General features: G+C 39.0%; 1 protein-coding gene across 1 annotated transcript; it reads left to right on the top strand.

The window, feature by feature from the left end:
* The first annotated feature begins 6,909 nt into the window (after nt 1-6,909).
* Nucleotides 6,910-11,069, top strand: LOC113123544 (frizzled-7-A-like). Its single transcript, XM_026295720.2, has 2 exons — nt 6,910-9,136; nt 9,825-11,069. The coding sequence occupies exon 1, from the start codon at nt 7,371-7,373 to the stop codon at nt 9,075-9,077; it is 1,707 nt and encodes a 568-aa protein (XP_026151505.1). The 5' UTR covers nt 6,910-7,370; the 3' UTR covers nt 9,078-9,136; nt 9,825-11,069.
* The last annotated feature ends 9,845 nt before the right edge of the window (nt 11,070-20,914 follow it).

The following is a 20,914-nucleotide window of genomic DNA, read 5'->3' as shown; positions in this document are numbered from 1 at the left end:
ATGCTATATGTTGCTTTTGTCTATTTTAACTGACACTTATATGATATAATTAACAAACAGTCAATCAGAACATTGCACTTTCACATTACCAGAGACACAATGAGTACCAGCTGCAAATCACCATTTGTTTACACTTCTATGCAGAGTACAGAAAACTTTAAACACTCTCTTCCAAGTATTGTTCTGGCTAATTTTCAGACAAGTAATACAAACTGAACACTTGGATCAGTTTTTAACACAATATAACGTAACTTTGCTTGTTGCATAACTGCAGTTCAAATAACTGGATTCCATGTTTACCACCATGGCACAACTCTGTTTCAACTGATATTTAAGTCAAGATGGGATCCAGATGGGATTCTTATGTAGCAATATTAGCATCACCTCGCACTGTGTGGAGGCCTTTAATACTTCATAACTTGAAAGATAAGTCTTGTCTACCTCCCTTGAGATTTTAGCTCTATTACTCTAACTGCAGTTCGCATTCTACAACATGCAGAAAAAATTAACACCATCACTGAAATAGATGAAGATAGAATGAATAATGACTTGGGAAAATGCACATTTAATAAGTGGTAGAATTTGCTCTAAACTGAGACCACTGACCTGGGGACTTGACACCTCCCACTGCAGATGGCTCATTGACAAAAAGGCCTTGGGTGGTGAGAACTGGTAAACCAACCTCATCCTGACATACAGGACCATAGGACTGCTGTCGAAGACTTAGTGTTTAGGTGTGATGACAACAACCTCTACCCCAACGTCAACAAGACAGCAGTCTACAGGAAGCTGCAGGAGGCAACCATGTCTCTGCTGAGGAGATAGGGAGTTTCAAGTTTCTTGGTGTGCATTACTCACCATGTCGTACCTCCAGTAAATGAAAATATGGTTCAAACTGCCCTGTTCTTCTTCCTTGGAAGACTGAAGAAGTTTCACAAACATTTACTTAGCTTTTCCTTGCCAGCCAGTTCTCTCCAGAGATTGGTAAGAACAGCAAAGTCGACTGTTGGCAAAGACTTTGGCATCTGTTTGCAAGTCCTGCATGATTATCTTGCCACCCTCCAGCCATCTAGTAGACAGTGTCAGTGTCAGGGTATGGACCTGCAGGCTGAGTGACTTAACACTTATCTGACATATAAAATTCTGCTGATGCTTATTCACCATATGTAGTTTATCATGTGCTATCAATGTCAAGTGAAGTTACTCTTAAAGTTTAACAATATAACAATATGTTCTGTGCAACTTTAATATATGTACAGAGACTACACTGTACAGTACATAGCTGTTATACTCGGCACACTAAACATTTTGTTTTTTTTTTACATGTACATATATTTATACCTCTTGTCAACTGATAAATCAGCTTGAACAGTATTAGCTTGTCACAGATGTATCGACATTGCTGTATATATTTGCTGATAAAAAAGAAGAAAAGGCATACATGTTTGAGATGAAGGTGCATTATTTCCACGTGTTCTTAATAATAAGCTCAAATTCAGAAGCCAATAATTTCAACCTAAATCTAATGTATATAACAATGAACTAAACACTGACTAACAATGTGATTATCTTAAGGCTCAGATGTGTTTCCAGCAATGTGTTTGCACCAATGGTATGCTCAATTAGTTTCATAATGCTGAGAAGTCCACTGATCTGTGTCAGTAGCATTAATACAACAAAGCTTGCCTACACCTTCACCATCCTAACTTTTTCTGCATTTTATGTAATGTGCCTTTTTTTTTTTTTTGGTTATACATATAGAGATTTTGTTCAAGTAGTTGAGACGTCAGCCAGGGAGCTTCCTGCTGCTTGTCACTCGACCGAACACACACACTGTTGGTCCAAATAAATCGTTCTTTCATCACTATGTTTTGTGTGTGTGTGTGTGTGTGTGTGTGTGTGTGTGTGTGTGTGCATGTGCATGCATGTACGTGTGTATAAGTAGTCCAGCACTGTAGGCTCTCTGTGTTGCACTGACAGACACAAACCAGCTGCCTGCATTCCTCTCGCTCTCTACTGACTTCTTAAGGTTGACCTCCCCTTCCCCCCTTCAGGCCAGTGTCCCGCACATACTTCTATAATGCTCTATATATATATATATATATATATATATATATATACCAACCAAAGCCCAGGCACACACAAAAGAATACTAAGAAAATACAGCTCAATGGATACTCAATATATATTAAACCAAAAAGAGTTGAATTTGTATTTTAAACCTTATACAGATGGCTTTAAAGTACCACTCATTATCATCTAATCTCATGTAGCCAGGTCAAAGCAAGGGTCAAAGTAAGCATTTAAAATGTCCAACCTTATCCTCTTGTTACTGATGGGACAAAGTGCAGCTGACAATTACAACAGTAAAAAGGTAAAGAACAACTGTACTAGGGTTAGTGTTTTTATGGTAATGAAGTAGAAAGTGCACTAGACTCACAATTTTAATATAAATTCACATTTATTACATCATGGGAAAAAACATAATTTTACATTAAATTGTAGCAGACACATCCCTTGGCCATCAGGACACCCACTCACAAGTGGATTGTCATGATGTTCATTGTGAAACAACACAACCATTGAGTATTAAACTGTAACTCACTTCTCAAAAACACTTAACATTCTGGTTAGACCAACTTGGTCAGCCAACATGTTCTGAAAGCCTCCCTCAAATTTGAAAACCTCCTCAGACCAAACTAAAAGGCTTATGTTTTTCCACCTCAGCTCCACATCTAAATAGTTGTTTAGTACTGGGTTTCACACAGTAGCTCAAACAGGCTCCTTTGCATGGTGGTCACAATTTTGGCAGTCCTTGAACTGCTCAAGCATACCAAAGCATCAAAATGATTTTTGTTGTGTTTATTTCACCTTGGTCTACTGTAAACCAAGTTGTTTTTTTTTTGTTTTTTTTTCTCTGTAGCAGATGTCCGGCAGCAGCAGACCACAGTCCAAACAGTAACTGACTGTCCGGAAACCTGCTGGGCAGCCCACATCTGCCTGACCACTGCAGACACTGTCCACAAATATATGCAGACACACAAACAAACATCTACAGTAAAGCCTGATGAAGTGCGCCCATTTGACCTGGTGTAGCCACTAACTGCTACATTTTACATCACAGACTTGAAATTAAGTGTATGTGAGTGGGTGAGGGTGGTAGGAAGAGAGAGATCAGAATAATTTCAAGCCGATTTACATCAACATCAACAACAGCAACAGCTGCTTTTAAACTTTAAAGTGTTTTACATGCTGGTAGAGATGTATATATAGTTAAGAGGTTTGATGAATTTGATGTAGTCCCAGCTACATTTATGACCTGTAGCCTCTAGCCTTCAGCCAAAGTCTTTAGTCTCTTAAGTGAAATACTTTTTTTTACAGCTATGCTGTTAGGCATTTCTCAAGTCTGTAAATCATTAGATTTAAAAAAATAACTTCAGTAGGACTGGGCAATAAAAACATTTTCTTTTCTTGTCTTTCAGCATAATAAATGTGTGTGTTATCAATGATGCTGTTCAAATTAAAGACCCTAGGTAAACCAGAATACTAAATAAGTTACAGATTTGTTTTTCTTTTTTTTTTTAACAGGTACGGAAAGTCTGGTCTAACATTAAGTATAACTGCAGAGCAAAGTTTATTCAAACTCAAAACTTAATTTAGTCAAATTTGAGAAAAAGGTTGTAGTGTTTTGTGTGCTTTACCTGAAATATTAAATACTTTTACCACATTTTGATGTATGTAGATTTTGGAAAATATCGTTATGGATATTGTAAATTATTTCAACTCTATTACAGAGGCATAAGAACAGGGCACATGTTCCTGGTTTGCCTGTTTATGTTTATATTCCTGCTACATCAACTTACTGTGACAACCATGATACCAGCACCAGGCAACATGGAAATCAATCCATCCTTTGAATCACCTCTTATTGAACAACCGTCTGTTTTTTTAATTTCATATTTCAGCTTTGAAAACCATTTTCAAAATGATCACTATTTACAGTATTTCTAAGTATGAAAGGGAAATTATCATACTTAGGTCATGTACTGACCTAAGCTAAAAGTATTGGAAGACTGTTTGGCATATTGCAGCTACGTAATGTAATCATGTTTGTCCTGCAATCAAAATGCAATGTTTGAAATACAATTTTCATTCATTCAGTTGACTGATTCATTAAGCTCTTCATTCACTAGAGTCCTAGCACAATCCCCAAAAACCCTACAATCCATCCATCCAACCTGCGTTTCCATCCATACATTTACATACCTTTTTTATACCGTCAGTGACTGTGAGCTGTGACACTGATCAGTTGGTATCTGACAAATGCTCTCCTGGGAAATCACAGTGTACTAACAACATTTTCAATCAATATCTCTAAAAGCTGTAGTCCTTAATTATTGCTCAGCTGTCCGTCAGCTCTCATTTCCAACTAGTGAAATCAATATTCCAAATACAAGCACTAAAGTTTATCCATCTCTAATAATTGAGCTGTCTGAAGCTCAGTCATAGCCTAATATTTATGTCTTTCACCTTTAATATTTTCCTGTAAGCATTTTCTCAGCATACTCTACAGGTTTGAACCGGTTTGTGAGCAACCGTGTGTCTCTAATTAGGTCTGGTTATTTATCTTCCTGGAAAAGCTTGTCTGTAAAGTGAACAAGCTGCTCCCAACCAGAAAACATAATGAAAATGTTTATGTAGACCAACTTCCTCCTTTTTGGTCATCAGTAGTATCTACCTCTCAGAAATTAGTGTAGGCCTATTGCTGGGTGAAATATTACAAAATGGAAACAGACAGCCAGCAATATTATCCTTTAGTGAGTTCATACAGGAACATTAAGAAATTAAGAAATAACGCTATGACATTCATGCTAGTGCAAAGATTGAAAATAGTGTGGTGTGTTCAATTTTTTTTACCTGTTAGATCCATAATTGTATCATTCTGAATGAGCTAAAGTGGAGTTTTTTGAGGAGATTATAAATTGTCCTGCAAAATTAATGGGCAATTGCTAAAATAAGCATTGGCTTATATGTGGTCAATGTATTTGTGAAAAAGATTTTGATGGATTGTAGGGACAATGTCCCTTTCACTGAGGATGGTCTGAGAAAGCATAACAAACTTTTTAGAAGTACGATGATCAACTACTATGACATTTTGCCTTCAGTTTTTCAATGGATATCTTTCTGTGGTGAAGTTAAAACTCAGATTGGCCAACAGGCTTATGGTGAGGAACTCTTCAGACTTTTCCTTTTGGTTCAGCTTCTCTTCCTGCTTTGTCTCCTTTTCTTTCTCCCCCTGGCCTTTTCGACCTTCTCTCTTCTTCCTGTCCCTTCCCCCACCCTCTTTTATCCCACTTTGGGTAGAAACACACCAAATGCAGTGAGGCCACCAGGAACCGCCTACAGCTCCCATGCTCAGTTGCCTTTGGGCAAATTGATCATGCTGTCAGTCCGAATTACAGCGGCTTTGACTGTTGTTGTTGTTTATTCTCACAATGATACAGATCAGTTCAGAAGCTCCATCAGATTGTTTCCAATGGATCACTTAAGTAGTGAACCGCAAAAAGTACTTGCTGTGATTGAGTGAAAGCCATTTGGGTTTTATTAAGTTCTTTTTGTTCACAGTTTGCTTACTAGGCTGCTGTGTGTTTATGTTTCCTACACATGCAGAACAAGTCTCTGTGTGTGTTGAGATTCTGTGAGGACATGGAGAGAACTCAATTTCACAGTTGCACAATAGTGTTAATGGGAAAAAGCTTAAAACTAAACATACTTAAACACAATTTTCTGTTACAAAGAAAGGACACGTGCTGCATGTAATGAAGATATAGAAAAGAAAAAGCATGCCAATGATAATGCGTTTTATTCTGATGCTGTTTTACAACAAATACATTGGTACAACTGAACAACTGAGCTGAAACAGTTTGACTTTATAGTCTCAACAGACTATATATTATAGACTTATTTGCCATTTAATTACAACTAAATTCAAATTCAAATTCAAACTTTATTTGTCACATACATCCTCATTCAGGGTACTACATGCAGTGGAAATTGAATGCCTTTCTCGACTGTCCAAAATGTAAACATTAGAGTAAGAGTATAAAAAATAAAGATAAATAAAATTTAAAATAAAAGTAAAAATAAGATAAGGATAAAGATAAGATAAAAATAAATACAAAATAAAAATAAAGATAAAAGGATAGTAAGGTAAGGATAAGGGATTTGACTTGGTAAGGATAAGGGATTTGACTTGGTAGGATAAGGGATTTGACTTGGTAGATATATATACAAATATAGATACACATATGCTAGAAAAATATATACACGTGAATGGTAGAATAGAACTACTGTAGAACTATTACTAACTGTAAAAGAAATATGACATGTAGGCAGCAATTTAGACGTCTAGGGGACTCACCATTTTATCCATAAATCGGTGTAACCTATAAGTATCTATATATTTTGTGTGCTGTTCTTCCTAAAACAGTAACTTTTTCTTTTAGTACATTTGCGTGAACAGATCTTTTAAAACACTTAACACTTGTCAACTGCAAAATTATTTTTTTGTAAACGTTTCTATAAGATTATTTTTTCTTTCAGTGTGGGATTTATATACTTATTTTCTTTTTAATTAATGCAGGAAAAGTAGACTAACACATTTTGTATCAGATATGTTACCTTTAAAAACGCAAAATGCTTGTAAAACCTCTGGAGTAGCGTAATTACTGTAACATATTTTCCTTGATGGGGAGTAAAAGCCAATCAAAAACGAGTCCTGTAGGAAAACAAATGATTGGATTGGCTGAGACGCGCCATCGGTTTCAAGGCACCCTGCGGTCTCTCGGGAGGGTATTGTGAATGGAGGGGGCGCCTGGAAACCGGTGGAATCTGCACGGAGTGAGGAGAGCGAGTCTCTGGACTTCCAACCGCTCAGCATGTGAAGCGACGCTCTGCGTGAAGTCAAGTCGAAAGACGGTGGAAATATAAGCCTTTTTATTCTGTAAATGTTTTGTATTTTAGGCTAAAGTAACAACGTTGACTTGTTGAACGCCCTGGAATAGTTTGGATTTGCATTATTTCAAAATACGGGACTTTTAAGCGTTACTTTCACCTTAACTGGGAATGAGAGTGGAATGCTTGAAGTCACTTACAAAGACCATGAAGAAGTCATGACATGACGAACGATTCAGTTGGATTTATCTCCATAAAATACGAGAAAAGTCGACTGCAACCACTTCAGCTCGAATTACTCGAACTGCAAGCTCAGGGTTTGGATAGTTGCTGTAGGTTTTCTTGACTTTTCAGCCGTTTTTAAGTCGCCCTACTTGGATCAAAGTTTTTCCTTCCCTCCCCCCTCCTCCTCAACTATGGCGGCGGCCAGGTCCACCACTGGCTCCGTGTTGCTGCGGATCATGTGGCTGCTGTGCGGACTGTGTTTCTCACCCACTTCAGCTCAGCATTACAACAGTGAGAGTGGAATATCCGTCCCAGAACACGGCTTTTGTCAGCCCATCTCCATCCCGTTATGCACGGACATCGCCTACAACCAGACCATCATGCCGAATCTCCTGGGCCACACAAACCAGGAGGACGCCGGACTTGAGGTGCACCAGTTCTACCCACTGGTTAAGGTCCAGTGCTCCGCGGATCTAAAGTTTTTCCTCTGCTCCATGTATGCTCCCGTCTGCACCGTACTGGAGCAGGCCATTCCCCCGTGTCGGTCCCTGTGTGAGCGGGCACGACAGGGATGTGAAGCCCTGATGAATAAATTCGGCTTCCAGTGGCCGGAGCGACTGCGCTGCGAGGCTTTCCCCGTCCACGGAGCCGGGGAGATCTGCGTCGGCCAGAACACCTCCGAACCCGGGAGTCCGGCCTCATCATCTTCACCCTATGTACCCGACCATGTGACCCTTCCTCCAAATATCGGCCGGCCGAACCAACGCCCGCCACAGCACAACCAGTACCAGCAGTTCTCCTGTCCTCTACAGCTGGAGGTTCCTTCCTACCTGGGCTACCGCTTCATGGGAGTCAAAGACTGTGGGGCGCCGTGTGAGCCTACTAAGCCAACCGGTATCATGTATTTTCGGGAGGATGAGGTTAAATTCGGGCGGCTGTGGGTCGGCATCTGGTCCATCTTGTGCTGCGTGAGCACCCTATTCACGGTGCTCACCTATTTAGTGGACATGAGGCGGTTTAGATACCCTGAGCGGCCCATCATCTTCTTATCTGGGTGCTACTTTATGGTGGCAGTGGCCTATGCTGCTGGTTTTTTCCTGGAGGATAAAGTAGTTTGTGTGGATAAATTCAAGGACGACGGGTATAGGACTGTGGCTCAGGGAACTAAAAAAGAGGGCTGCACCATCCTCTTCATGGTTCTGTACTTCTTTGGTATGGCCAGCTCCATCTGGTGGGTGATTTTGTCCCTGACTTGGTTCCTATCCGCTGGAATGAAATGGGGCCATGAGGCGATCGAAGCAAACTCTCAGTACTTCCACCTGGCTGCATGGGCTGTCCCTGCCATCAAAACCATCACCATTCTCGCCATGGGCCAAGTGGACGGTGACGTCCTGACCGGGGTGTGTTTTGTTGGGATCTTCAACGTTGACGCTCTTCGCGGCTTCGTCCTGGCTCCGCTTTTCGTCTACCTGTTCATCGGCACGTCCTTCCTTCTGGCTGGCTTCGTGTCCCTCTTCCGGATCCGCACCATCATGAAGCACGACGGCACCAAGACGGAGAAGCTGGAGAAGCTGATGGTGCGGATCGGTGTTTTCAGTGTGCTCTACACGGTACCGGCCACCATAGTGATCGCCTGTTACTTCTACGAGCAGGCCTTCAGGGAGCACTGGGAGCGGACCTGGCACATGCAGACCTGTAAGCGCTTCGCCGTACCCTGTCCTGTTCACAACTTCGCCCCAATGACCCCGGACTTCACCGTGTTCATGATCAAATACCTGATGACCATGATAGTCGGGATCACCTCGGGTTTCTGGGTCTGGTCCGGTAAGACTCTTCAGTCATGGCGGAGGTTCTACAAGCGCCTTAGCAACGGTAACCATGGAGAGACCACGGTGTGAAGTGCAGCGGATGGAAAGGCTGAGAGCCTCGGAGATTTGGATACAACTATGAAACAGAGGTCTGATAGCTTTCATTTGTAATACTATTTTGGACGCGTTTCTGATCGGATTTTTGTGTTTTCAGGTTGTGACGCCATTTCAGGCCTTTGGACACAACCATGAGTTGAACTATAATCGCTAGAAGTTGGATGAATTTTCAGTATATTTCTTGTTTTTGTCTATTTTTTGGTATCACCAAACAGTCCACACTCCTGGCGTTTGCATCTTTGGATTACAGACTGGTGTCACTTGCCATACTTGTCCCTGAACTGTAATACCAAACTGGTGAAGTTGTGTTTAGTGGTATTATTGATTATATTCTTAACATTACAAATTGAATGTAGTCCCCTTCTGCTCTGCTGAGAGTTTCTCAGTGGAAAAGAGCACAACAGAAACAACTAATGGGTCAAGCAATGGGGCATACTGTCCATGCTGCAGCAAAAAGGTCATAGGTTTGATCTCTACAGCAGCCATACCTTCTGACTGTGATTTTATTATTAGAGATGCATGCACATTGTCATGAAAGTTTTAAGTTACTCTGCTTTAGCTCAAGACTGAAATGCTTTAATACTGTATTAAATATTGCAGAGTACAATCTCATCTGTTTTAATCTGAGGAATTGATCATCAATTTGTCACTCTGGCTTTGTGTGCCAAGTGGCTGCCCAGAAATTCATTTTTACTTTTTTTTTTTTTTTTTTTTTTTCAGAGTGATGAATATTTGCTTCTGCGTTGAATGTTCACTCCGAAGGGGAATGAAGTTATGTACTGGTTTGCACAGCTACCCTACAGGTTAAGTGTTAAAAAATGACCACCACAGGATGATCTGGATGTAACAGTTACAGGACCACACACATGGGCCTCCACACACTCTGTAATGGAGACACACCAGCTCATTGTTTGGCTCTGTGTGTGGTCTCTCAACTGTTGGATCCCTCATCAGAACTCCCATTTTCAGGTTTTAAGACATCTAATGCACCATTTCATGAATCAAGGTTTAATCCATGGGAGTGGAAATGGTTGCTCAGGATTTTTTTGTTGTTTTATCCTGGATAATGATGAGCGTACACATTCACACCTAGTTTATGCCCTCTGTTACTGATCTACTTTAATCTTATAATTTCACTTGAACTGTTAAATGCTTTTTGCAAACAGTTTGAACATTTAAAGTACGTAAATGAGTCCTTATGTCTTACACAGAGAGACTGCATTTATTTTCTGTGTCCCTGGAAAGAGGGCTTGTGTTCGAAGTAACAGAAAACACTGTCAAAGAACATGCATGCCCACAGAGGGAGAGAGAGGGCACATAACACATTTTTACAACAAAATAATTGTTTATGGGTGAAATTCAACATTCACACAAACTATTTTTCATAAAGAATTTAAACTTTAAAAAATTATCTTGTTTCTTTCTATACTGCATTTTCCCCACATAAATTACATGTATGCTTAATAGAAACCCCCTTCAGATTGAGGGGGAACTCACTGGTATTTTAGTTATGATTCCACTTATGATAATACACTATGTGCCAACCCTCAAAGCAGTTTGCATTTAAGAACATTTCCCATGTGTATTTATTGCATACCTCAAACCCTGGTTAAAAGTATCTTGTGGAAATGGCTTTGAAATAGGCCAACTCTCCACTTGACATTAATCATCTCTCATCCACAGTGTTTTTACCCAGCAAGGCAAAAATATTCTGTGAAACTGTCTTCAGCTGAGATTTGCCATGGTCACTGATACCAGACTGACCTGTTGTGTAAGTTTGCAGAAAGAATATGAGTGTTTGTGTGTGTTTTTATCAGAACATATGCAACCTCTCAAGTAGCCACAGACTATTTTAAGACATATTGTATTTATGGGGATACCCATTTTTGTCTTTTTTACTTGTTTTTTTATTGATATAAGCCTGTTGTATGTGTACAGTTTGAATAAAAGTGATACGGTTTGTAATGTGTTGATGCCTGCCATTTGTGTTCAGAGATGGAATCTCTTTCACTTTGAGCCCAACAGTAAATTTTTGACATAGGAAACAAAGATGGACAAAGCAATCTCAGTCTCTGTGTAAGGAGATCTTGCCTGAGATTGTTTTGTCAACACGAGTGGTGTTTAATGTCAAATCATCCAGCAGTGCATAAGCAGAGGTTTGCCTGTGTTTGAAACTTGAGACAGATCCTAGAGGTGTTCTTTGATCACCTTAGCCCAGTTTGGCCCCTACTGCTTTCACTTATCACATAAATGTCAGGGCACACCAGATGATTGTACACTTCAACAACACATGATTGTAAGGACATTAGTAATGACACACAGGCAACATTGTGGTGCAGCTAAACAGGGAGTTATTGCCAATGGGGAACCAAATTCTTACAATCCTAAATGTAATTTATAACAAAATGATACCATTTGTTCTGGGCTATTACTCTAACTGCAGTGCCGTAGGCAGGTATGCTGCCTTAATCACACAAGAACAAGTTATTGTGGGTGAACGTGAATATAGTAAATATGCACATTGATGATTATGCTTCAGGTTGTTGCAGAGAGCATTGTCTGTCTGTTCTCAGAACTGCCCCACAGAGCAACACAACTTTCACAACACTTTATCTGCTGAGAATATCCAGATAAGAGGCCGCTGGAAATTTAGTTTTTCCACCAAATGTAAAAAAGCACCCCAGTGTAGTACTGCAGTGTCTCTTACAGACACATACTAGTATACAAAATATTCATTCCATAAGTGAGGAGAAATCTTAATGGATCTTGATCAGAGGGAAAGAAGCAGGGTTGAACTCATGTATTTTGCTATTCTTAAATGAGATAGTATAAGGTACTAGCATCTCTTTAATAATGTGATATAGGACAAAGATTACACTACAGTTTGTAAAATTCTTTTTTCCTCTCACTTTATTCTTTATGTCTAATACACAGTCTTCAGTATTAATGAATTTAATATGTTGCCTTTATGATCCCTGTTTGTATAGTCAAAATAATAAAGTAGTTTGGTGAATACTGGTCACTGCAAGATCAAATTTATTCTGCATGAAGACAAAATGTTTTCTGTTTTGAATCAAAACTGTGGCAAAAAGCTACATATTTGTCTGCAGCATCACTGAACAGTTGTTTTCCAAACATGTTGCTGTTGTGTCCCGATATGAATAAGGTTTACACCATCTCTGGCACCTTTTTTGATGTGCATATTCTCCTGGTCCCACAGTGGCAGAATAAACAGACTGGTATCTTCTCTCAAAGTGTTTTGACCTCTTCTGTAACATAACACACCTGTAAGCCCTGACAAAACTTCATAGACTGTACTTGTAATATTCATTTTCTGGTATGATGCTGACCTCTGGTGGCCACAGTTACTGCATGCAGGAGTTTGTATGCTGTTATCCAGACAGTCAAACTCACATTCACCAGTGAATATAAACTGTGTGTCATGGGAGGAAGCTGGAGTAACCTTGGACACATCACCAGCCTATCACAGATAAAATAGATCTTTTCTGTCATTTCACATAGTGTTTTTAGATTCATACATATTACTGGTAAAGTTCCATGTTTCAGGTCACCAAACGAGAAAGCTTGTTATTGGCTACCTGAATGCACACATTTGGACATATAAGCTGACCGTAAGACATTTATAAGGCCTGGTGATTTTTGCTCATTATAGGTGGGAGCTGATATGTTCTTTTCAGGAAAGCTGGAAAATATCTATGAACATTACTGACCAATGGAGACAATATTCTGAGTGCTGTTCAGTCATGTTATTCTGTCCTGTAGTAAATAAATCCATTTTGCATGGTTGCTCTGTGGTTTTCAGGCCTTTCAGGAGTTTGTGAGTATCTATCTAAATTAAAATGTCCTTTCATGAGGCACTGTAACATAAACAGTATAACATTGGAAATTTTTAAAACTGTCAACTTAAATTATTATTTAAATTCTTCTTTTTGAAGTCTGAAACCTGTTATGTCAGACATTGTTAAAACTTAATAATGGAGAAGAAAACTTAAGGGTTACTCTGATTAACAGCAAATATGCAGTTAAAGGTGAAACACACACACCTATTTATGACCTTGTTGATATGGTGGACATGATGCCCTGTTTATGGATCCATTTAAGCTCCATGTTTTGTGTCCAGTGAGGAAAATCTTTCAAATCTTCAAGGTTCCCACCAGGTATTTTACAACTGTCTCTCCTTTCTAACAATTGTCAGATGTCTGTGTGATTAAAGCTGGATATTGAATCAGTAATCAATAAATCCAACTAAAAACAGAAAATGTAGTACACGCAATTTTAGGAAAAATACCAAAATATTCTCTGTCACCTGAATGTCTATTATTCGGCTCCATGAAGACAAAATTTATTAGACTATATTTTTCTCACTGGATTCTTCACTTTTGACCATTTTTTAATCTGTTTTTGTCAGTAAAAGCTGGAGTAATGCCTACTGTACAAATTTAGACAAAAACTAGACATAACTACCTCATGGGTTTGTGCCTCACCAACCCACAAAGTTACAGTTACATATCTGTCGAGATCCATACTATACATCATATATGACACTACTACTAGGATAAAAATTACATATATGTAGTAAAAACTTAAATGTAATTCATTTAATAAGAAAATATTACATGTATTTTTTTGGCAAAGAGAAAATGATCAATACAGTGAAATGTGAATAGTGAACAACGAAGTAAAAAATATGGCAGCTTAGAGACTATTTTTACAGGGGAACACAGAAGTCTGATAAAGAGCTTTGTCCCATTTTACAATGATAGTCACCTGGAGCTCAAACCCAATAAGCTTGTGGACAACCAGAGGATCAGGAGTCCCCCTGTACTGGTTATCATCCAGGGGGAGAAAGTGAAGCACGTGGGATTCTTTGGGATCCAAATCAATAACAACAATGGGATGGACAGGAGATCACAATGGCCTTGACCTTTGGTCACCAAAATCATCCATGGGCATCACTGCAAAGCTTTTCACTACATTTTCCCAAACATGTTACTTTTCCATCCCCATGCAAATGCCTTTCACATAATCTCAGACATCTGTTCTGATTTTTCAGAGATGATGGAAAATGATACTATCTAACTATTTTATAACATAACACATTTTTAATTCTTGATATAAAACTTACTGAGGGACCTTATGTGCAATTCATTTTCTGGTACCATACTGACCTCTGGCGGCCACAGTTGCTAAATGCTAAACACGTCTGCAAGCTTTTTTTCCATCCATCATCTATACCAGGGGTGGGCAATCCCAGTTCTTAAGGACCACTTCTCTGCTTGTTTCAGATGCTGGAAAATACAAATTCACTTTGTCCCTTCAACTGAGATGGTATCTTCCAGCTTCTGATTGGCTGATACGGGTTCATAATCAGAAGCGGGTGGGGCAGGGATAGTTGGAAAACAAGCAAGCAGTGGTCCTCAAGGACTTGAATTGCCCACCCCCGATCTATACTGCTTATTCCGTGAAGGGCTGTGGGGAGGCTGGATCTACTCCCGGGTGACACTGGGCACTCTGGACAGATGGGCTGACACATAGAGAAAGGTTGCATATGCATATGGTTGGACCTTGAACTTTGACCACTAAATTCTAATCAGTTCATCCTTGAGTCCAATTGGACTTTGTGCCAAATTTGAAAAAATTCCTTTAAGGTGTTTTGAAATATCATGTTCATCAGAACGGGTTAGACAGACAACCTGAAAACATAATGCATCAGGATATGGCTGTCGTTGGCCAGATGGCATTTAGACTAAAACCGCTAATAAGAGCTTATCACAAACAGCGGCGAAAGATAAAGGATGAGGTGTAAATAAATGTGGCTGGAAAGGACTCTAGGAGCAAAACAAATAGACAAACATGAGCAAATGTGAAAAAAGAAGCAAAAAGAAAGCATATATACAGTGGTGTGAAAAGTGTTGGCCCCCTTCCTGATTTCTTATTTTTTTGCATGTTTGTCACACTTTGTTTCAGATCAAGAAATTTAAATTTTAGTCAAAGATAACACAAGTAAACACATCATGCAGTTTTTAAATGAAGGTTTTTATTATTAAGGGAAAACAAACTCCAAAACTACATGGCCCTGTGTGAAAAAGTGTTTGCCCCCCCCCTGTTAAAACATAACTTAACTGTGGTTTATCACACCTGAGTTCAATTCCTCTAGCCACACCCAGGACTGATTACTGCCACACCTGTTCACAATCAGGAAATCACTTAAATAGGACCTGCCTGACAAAGTGAAGTAGACCAAAAGATCCTCAAAAGCTAGACATCATGCTGAGATCCAAAGAAATTCAAAAACAAATGAGAAAGAAAGTAATCGAGATCTCTAAAGCTTTGGGACTGCAGCGAACCACAGCGAGGGCCATTATCTACAAATGGCCAAAACATGGAACAGTGGAGAACCTTCTCAGGGGTGGCAGGCCGACCAAAATTACCCCAAAAGCTCAGCGACGACTCATCCAAGAGGTCACAAAAGACCCCACAACAACATCCAAAGAACTGCAGGCCTCACTTGCCTCAGTTAAGGTCCCTGTTCAGGACTCCACCATAAGAAAGAGACTGGGCAAAAATGGTCTGCATGGCAAGGTTTAAAGACGAAAACCGCTGCTGAGCAAAAAGAACATAAAGACTGGTCTCAGTTTTGCCAGAAAACATCTTGATGATCCCCAAGACTTTTGGGAAAATACTCTGATGAGACGTGGACTGACGAGACAAAAGTTCAACTTTTTGGAAGGTGTGTGTCCCATTACGTCTGGCGTAAAAGTAACACCGCATTTCAGAAAAAGAACATCATACCAACAGTAAAATATGGTGGTGGTAGTGTGATGGTCTGAGGCTGTTTTGCTGCTTCAGGACCTGGAAGACTTGCTGTGATAAATGGAACCATGAATTCTGCTGTCTACCAAAATATCCTGAAGGAGAATGTCTGGCCATCTGTTTGTGACCTCAAGCTGAAGTGAATTTGGGTTCTGCAGCAGGACAATGATCGAAAACACACCAACAAGTCCACCTCTGAATGGCTAAAGAAAAACAAAATGAAGACTTTGGAGTGGCCTAGTCAAAGTCCTGACCTGACTCCGATTGAGATGCTGTGGCATGACCTTAAAAAGGTGGTTCATACTCAGAAACCCTCCAACATGGCTGAATTACAACAATTCTGCAAAGATGAGTGGGCCAAAATTCCTCCACAGTGCTGGAACAGACTCATTGCAAGTTATCACAAATGCTTGATTGCAGTTGTTGCTGCTAAGGGTGGCCTGACCAGTTATTAGGTTTAGGGGGCAAACACTTTTTCAAACAGGGCCATGTAGTTTTGGATTTTGTTTTCCCTTAATAATAAAAACCTTTATTTAAAAACTGCATGATGTGTTTACTTGTGTTATCTGGGACTAACATTTAAATTTGTTTGATGATCTGAAACAAAGTGTGACAAACATGCAAAAAAATAAGAAATCAGGAAGGGGGCCAACACTTTTTCACACTACTGTAAAACAAAAGGCACTGAGCGATGAACCAAGGACAGACAAAAAATAAATGATTTTTCAGCTTTTAGGAAGCTTTTTTGAGAACAGACTGACTGAACCCAATGGATAATCACTGAAGTCTATAAGCACAGTACTGTCCAACCCTGTATCATTCCAATGCAATAAAGTAACCTGACTTATTTAAATATAATCCTGAACTAAATACAAAAATTAAGTGTATGTATGTAAGTTGCTTAATTACTGCATATCTCAATGAAAATGATAACAAGCTTTACCAGGCACATAAGTTACACTGGAAGCAGGTCCCCACTTTTGAAGAAATACTTTTCCAGGACATTTTCAAATAGGGACACAACTGTGGACTAACAAGGTCGTGGAACACTCCTATAAAACACATATTTTTCAAGAGTATTAAACATTTTATATGTTGAGCACACAGTACCATCATGGGTGTTTGATCAGTCCCAAATTCATGCTGCAGCATGACACTGACCACAAAAATACAACTAGAACCAAAAGAAGTACCATCCTTCTGCAACAAGGAGTCATCCAATAGGTGGCATGGGCCTCACAGCACTGATGTCAACATCATGGAGTCAGTGTGGGATTACATGAAGAGACAGAAAACACTGAGACAGCCTGAACCCACAGAAGAACTCTAACAAGTTCTCCAAGATACCTGGAACAACCTATCATACTGAGGAGAACTGATAGTGCTTTAAAGACAAAGGGTGATCACAGCAAACATTAATTGGATTTTGTTATTTTTTAAATTAAATGTAAATAAAAAATATTAATGGCATTGTTTCTTCTTTTTCTCAATTTACGCCATTTTTTTGGCTTCTGTTCAAAATAAACTTGCAAATACAAATACATTATTACGACAGATTCTTTTAGTGCCTGCAACTTTTGCATAGTACTCTATTTGTATCTGTGGGGGATGACAACAATACTGTAGGATTACTTATTAGTTATTTACAAACCTAAATCCATTTTCTTTTGAATCTCCATCTATTACTGCAGCAACTATAGTCACCTGAATTCACAGCTAAAGAAGAGGTTAAGAGAAGTTTAAATTACAATATTAATGTAATGTAGAGACAAACTAAATTTTGTTTGTGAAAGGGTGTTAAATATCCTAGTTAAAGGCTTTATCCCTATAGAGCCCACTTTTGTGAAACTTTTATCTTTGAAAACAAAACAAAACAAAAATCTAATCAGAAATATGATAAGGTGTATCATAAAAAACAAGACATGAACTGTACACTTGTCAAACCTGGGCCTGAAAGACAAGCAGATTCCATATACAGTTGAGGACAAAATTCTTAGCCCCCAAGTGTGTTTTTAACGGAGCAGGGGATTTTCAACATAGCACGTCTAAACATACTAGCTTTCTTTAGAAAGCATAAATTAACTGTATTTGCACACAGTAACTGTTAGGATATCGGTGGTGTCGGTGTGATGAAGGAATAGGTGAGGACCCACGTGCAGGACACAACAGCTTTATTTGCCTGGATCTCCAGGCTCAGGCACAAAACATAATTTGTTCTCCGCCGTTCGGCAGGCCGGCAGACAAACAGAAACAGGAAACAAAGGATGTGGTAGGCATCACTTGCACACAATGCTCCGACAGGGAACAAAGGAAAACTGGGGACATATATAGACAGAACTAAAGACTAATTAACACAGGTGAACGGAATCTGACCAATGAACCAACGAAACACAAAGCTACCTGGGATTACTACAAACAGAACCAGAACACAGGAAACTGACCAAAATAAAAGACAGACAGGAAACAAAGATCTCGGGGCCTAACAAATTACAGAATAATTTTTAGAAAAAAGAAAACTTACAAGGATCAAAATTATTACCCCCCTTAAAAACTGACCTTTTTATTGAGCCAAAACACAAACCACTGTTGTGCAACCATGTGCTTTAACTTTGTAATGCTCACAGCTTGTAATCAATCTATCAATCAAGTTATAACTGAGGCTTGTCCTACACTTTAAACACAGGATAAAAATTTCATTAAGTGTTTGAGCTGTTACTTAAGTAAGCATTATGCATACAAAACAGGAGAAGGATATATACAAAATTATCATAGCGTTTCCAAGTGTCAAGAAGTGGAGTGAGAAGTATCATCAAGAAATTCAGAGCCACACACTACAGAACAAGTCTGGCAGAGGCAGGAAGTGAATGATTTCAAAGACTCTGGAAAGACAACTAGTGAGAGATGTGTCTAAAGACAGTAGAACTACCAAAACACTAGTTAATGACTTAGCCAAGTCAGGAATTGTAGTGTAAAAGAAGACAGTCACTAAAGCCCTGCACAGAAATGGACTGCGAGGATAGAGGCCAAGAAAAACTCCACTTCTACTGAAGAGACACCTTGAAACCAGACTGAAGTATGCTAAGGACAACCTGGAAAAAGATTATGCATGCTGGAAGCATGACCAAACTAGAGCTCTTGAGCCATAGAGACATTGCCCATGTATGGAGAAAGAAGGGAGAAGCGTATAACACAATGAACACCGTCCCCACAGTTAAACACGGTGGTGGGAGTATTATGCTGTGGGGATGCTTCACCGTGTCTGGAACTGGGAATCTCGTCAAGGTTGAAGGAATCATGAAGAAAGAAGGATATGTGAAGATTTTGAAAGAAAACCTGAAGCAGTCAGCAGCAAAACTGGGTCTGGGTTCTCGATCTGTCTTCCAACATGAGAATGACCCAAAACATATGTCGCTCCTGGTGAAGAACTACCTCCAGAACACCAAAGAGAACATTATTGACTGGCCTGCACAAAGTTATGGCTTGAATCCCATTGAAAATCTGTGGGGTTAAGTGAAGACCAGGGTCCATGGCAGAAGACCATCAAATCTGGAGGAGCTTGAGAGATTTGCCAAAGAAGAATGGGCTGGGATTCCTCAGATGTGTCAGAGACTTGTTACAAACTGCAAGGAAAGGGATACACAATTAACTATTAGCATTAGGCGGGCTAATAATTTTGGATTTTGTAAAAAAAAAAAATCTGTGTGCAAAGTAAAATTATGTAAGCATCCAAAATAAAACTATGTTAGGAAAAGCTGTGTTTAAAAATTCCTTGATCTGTGTAACAGCATTTGGTAAAATTTTAAAATAAACTTCATAGGGAGGATAATAATTTTATCCTCAACTGTATGTGTGAACACAGAAAAGGTGATTTGCTAATTTCTTCATCCATACTGCATTGGACCCAGTTTTGATCAAAAACCACTACATTCAGACTTATCAAATCTGGAAAATATGAAATGCAATAGTATTTGATCTTGAATATAGTTCACAGGTGAAAAACGTTCAATTATGAACATCTTTTAAAAAAAAGCCCAGCTTGGACCTGAATGATTAGTTACTTAAATTCCTTGATTGTCAGGCTATATTTCAACAGTGACAGTTCTCTATCAGCAAAAGAAAATAAGAATATATATATATTTTTTTCTGGATGACTCAATATTTTTTACATTTTAGTATTTCTCTCTTTTCATTCTTTTTTTACACAAACTCTGTGCAAGATATTTAGTCAGTATAGTGTTTAAGTGACACAAACTTTAATGAAAGTTTAACTTGGCTAACCAGTAATGTGAGACACTGAAGGACATCAACCAACACGTTTCTTCAGAGACTGTCTATACACATGAGATTGCCACGTTATTGAGATAATTAACATTAGCTGATGTAACTCTCATCTGTTATGATGCAATGTCATAGAGAAATACAAAGTAAACAGGATTATTAAGTCTCCGGGTCATTAGTCCACTGTATCCCCAGGACATCAATTTGTTGTTGATGTTCTCCTCCGAGACCGGCAGTCTCCATGCAGATGTACCTGTCTGCAAACTCCCTTTACACTGAGAAGGCCATTGGTGTCAGACACTGAATAACAAATGTCCAGAAAAAGAATGCCTATTTACTGTGTGGTTGATGACTTAACATTGGCTACATGGATTATTGTGTATTAGATAACTATTTAAAATTTCCAAACCCTGCATATTTGGATAGAAATGGCAAGCTATACACAAAATGTTTGCCCTACTAAGACCATTGCATATACAACAATAATCTTTGTTAAAATGTAGGTCATAGAAGTTTGTTCATCATCAGTCAGCAATAGAGTACAGTAAAAAATTTTAAGCAAATTATGCTACTATGCTACATATAAACCACAAGATAAGCCTTTATGCTGATGATATTTTACTCTTGATTCAAAACCCAGTTTTTTCTCTCTCAGAAACAATCACAATTCCTCTATTTCTGAATACTGTTAACTGTGC

The sequence above is a fragment of the Mastacembelus armatus genome, chromosome 21, assembly GCF_900324485.2.
Source record: "Mastacembelus armatus chromosome 21, fMasArm1.2, whole genome shotgun sequence".
In the NCBI taxonomy this organism is placed as follows: Eukaryota; Metazoa; Chordata; class Actinopteri; order Synbranchiformes; family Mastacembelidae; genus Mastacembelus; species Mastacembelus armatus.
Note: the sequence above shows the minus strand (reverse complement) of the source record. Positions and strands in the feature narration are given on the sequence as shown.

Coding starts and splice junctions, on each gene's coding strand:
- LOC113123544 (XM_026295720.2), top strand. CDS start 7,371: ATGGCGGCGGCCAGGTCCACCACTGGCTCCGTGTTGCTGCGGATCATG.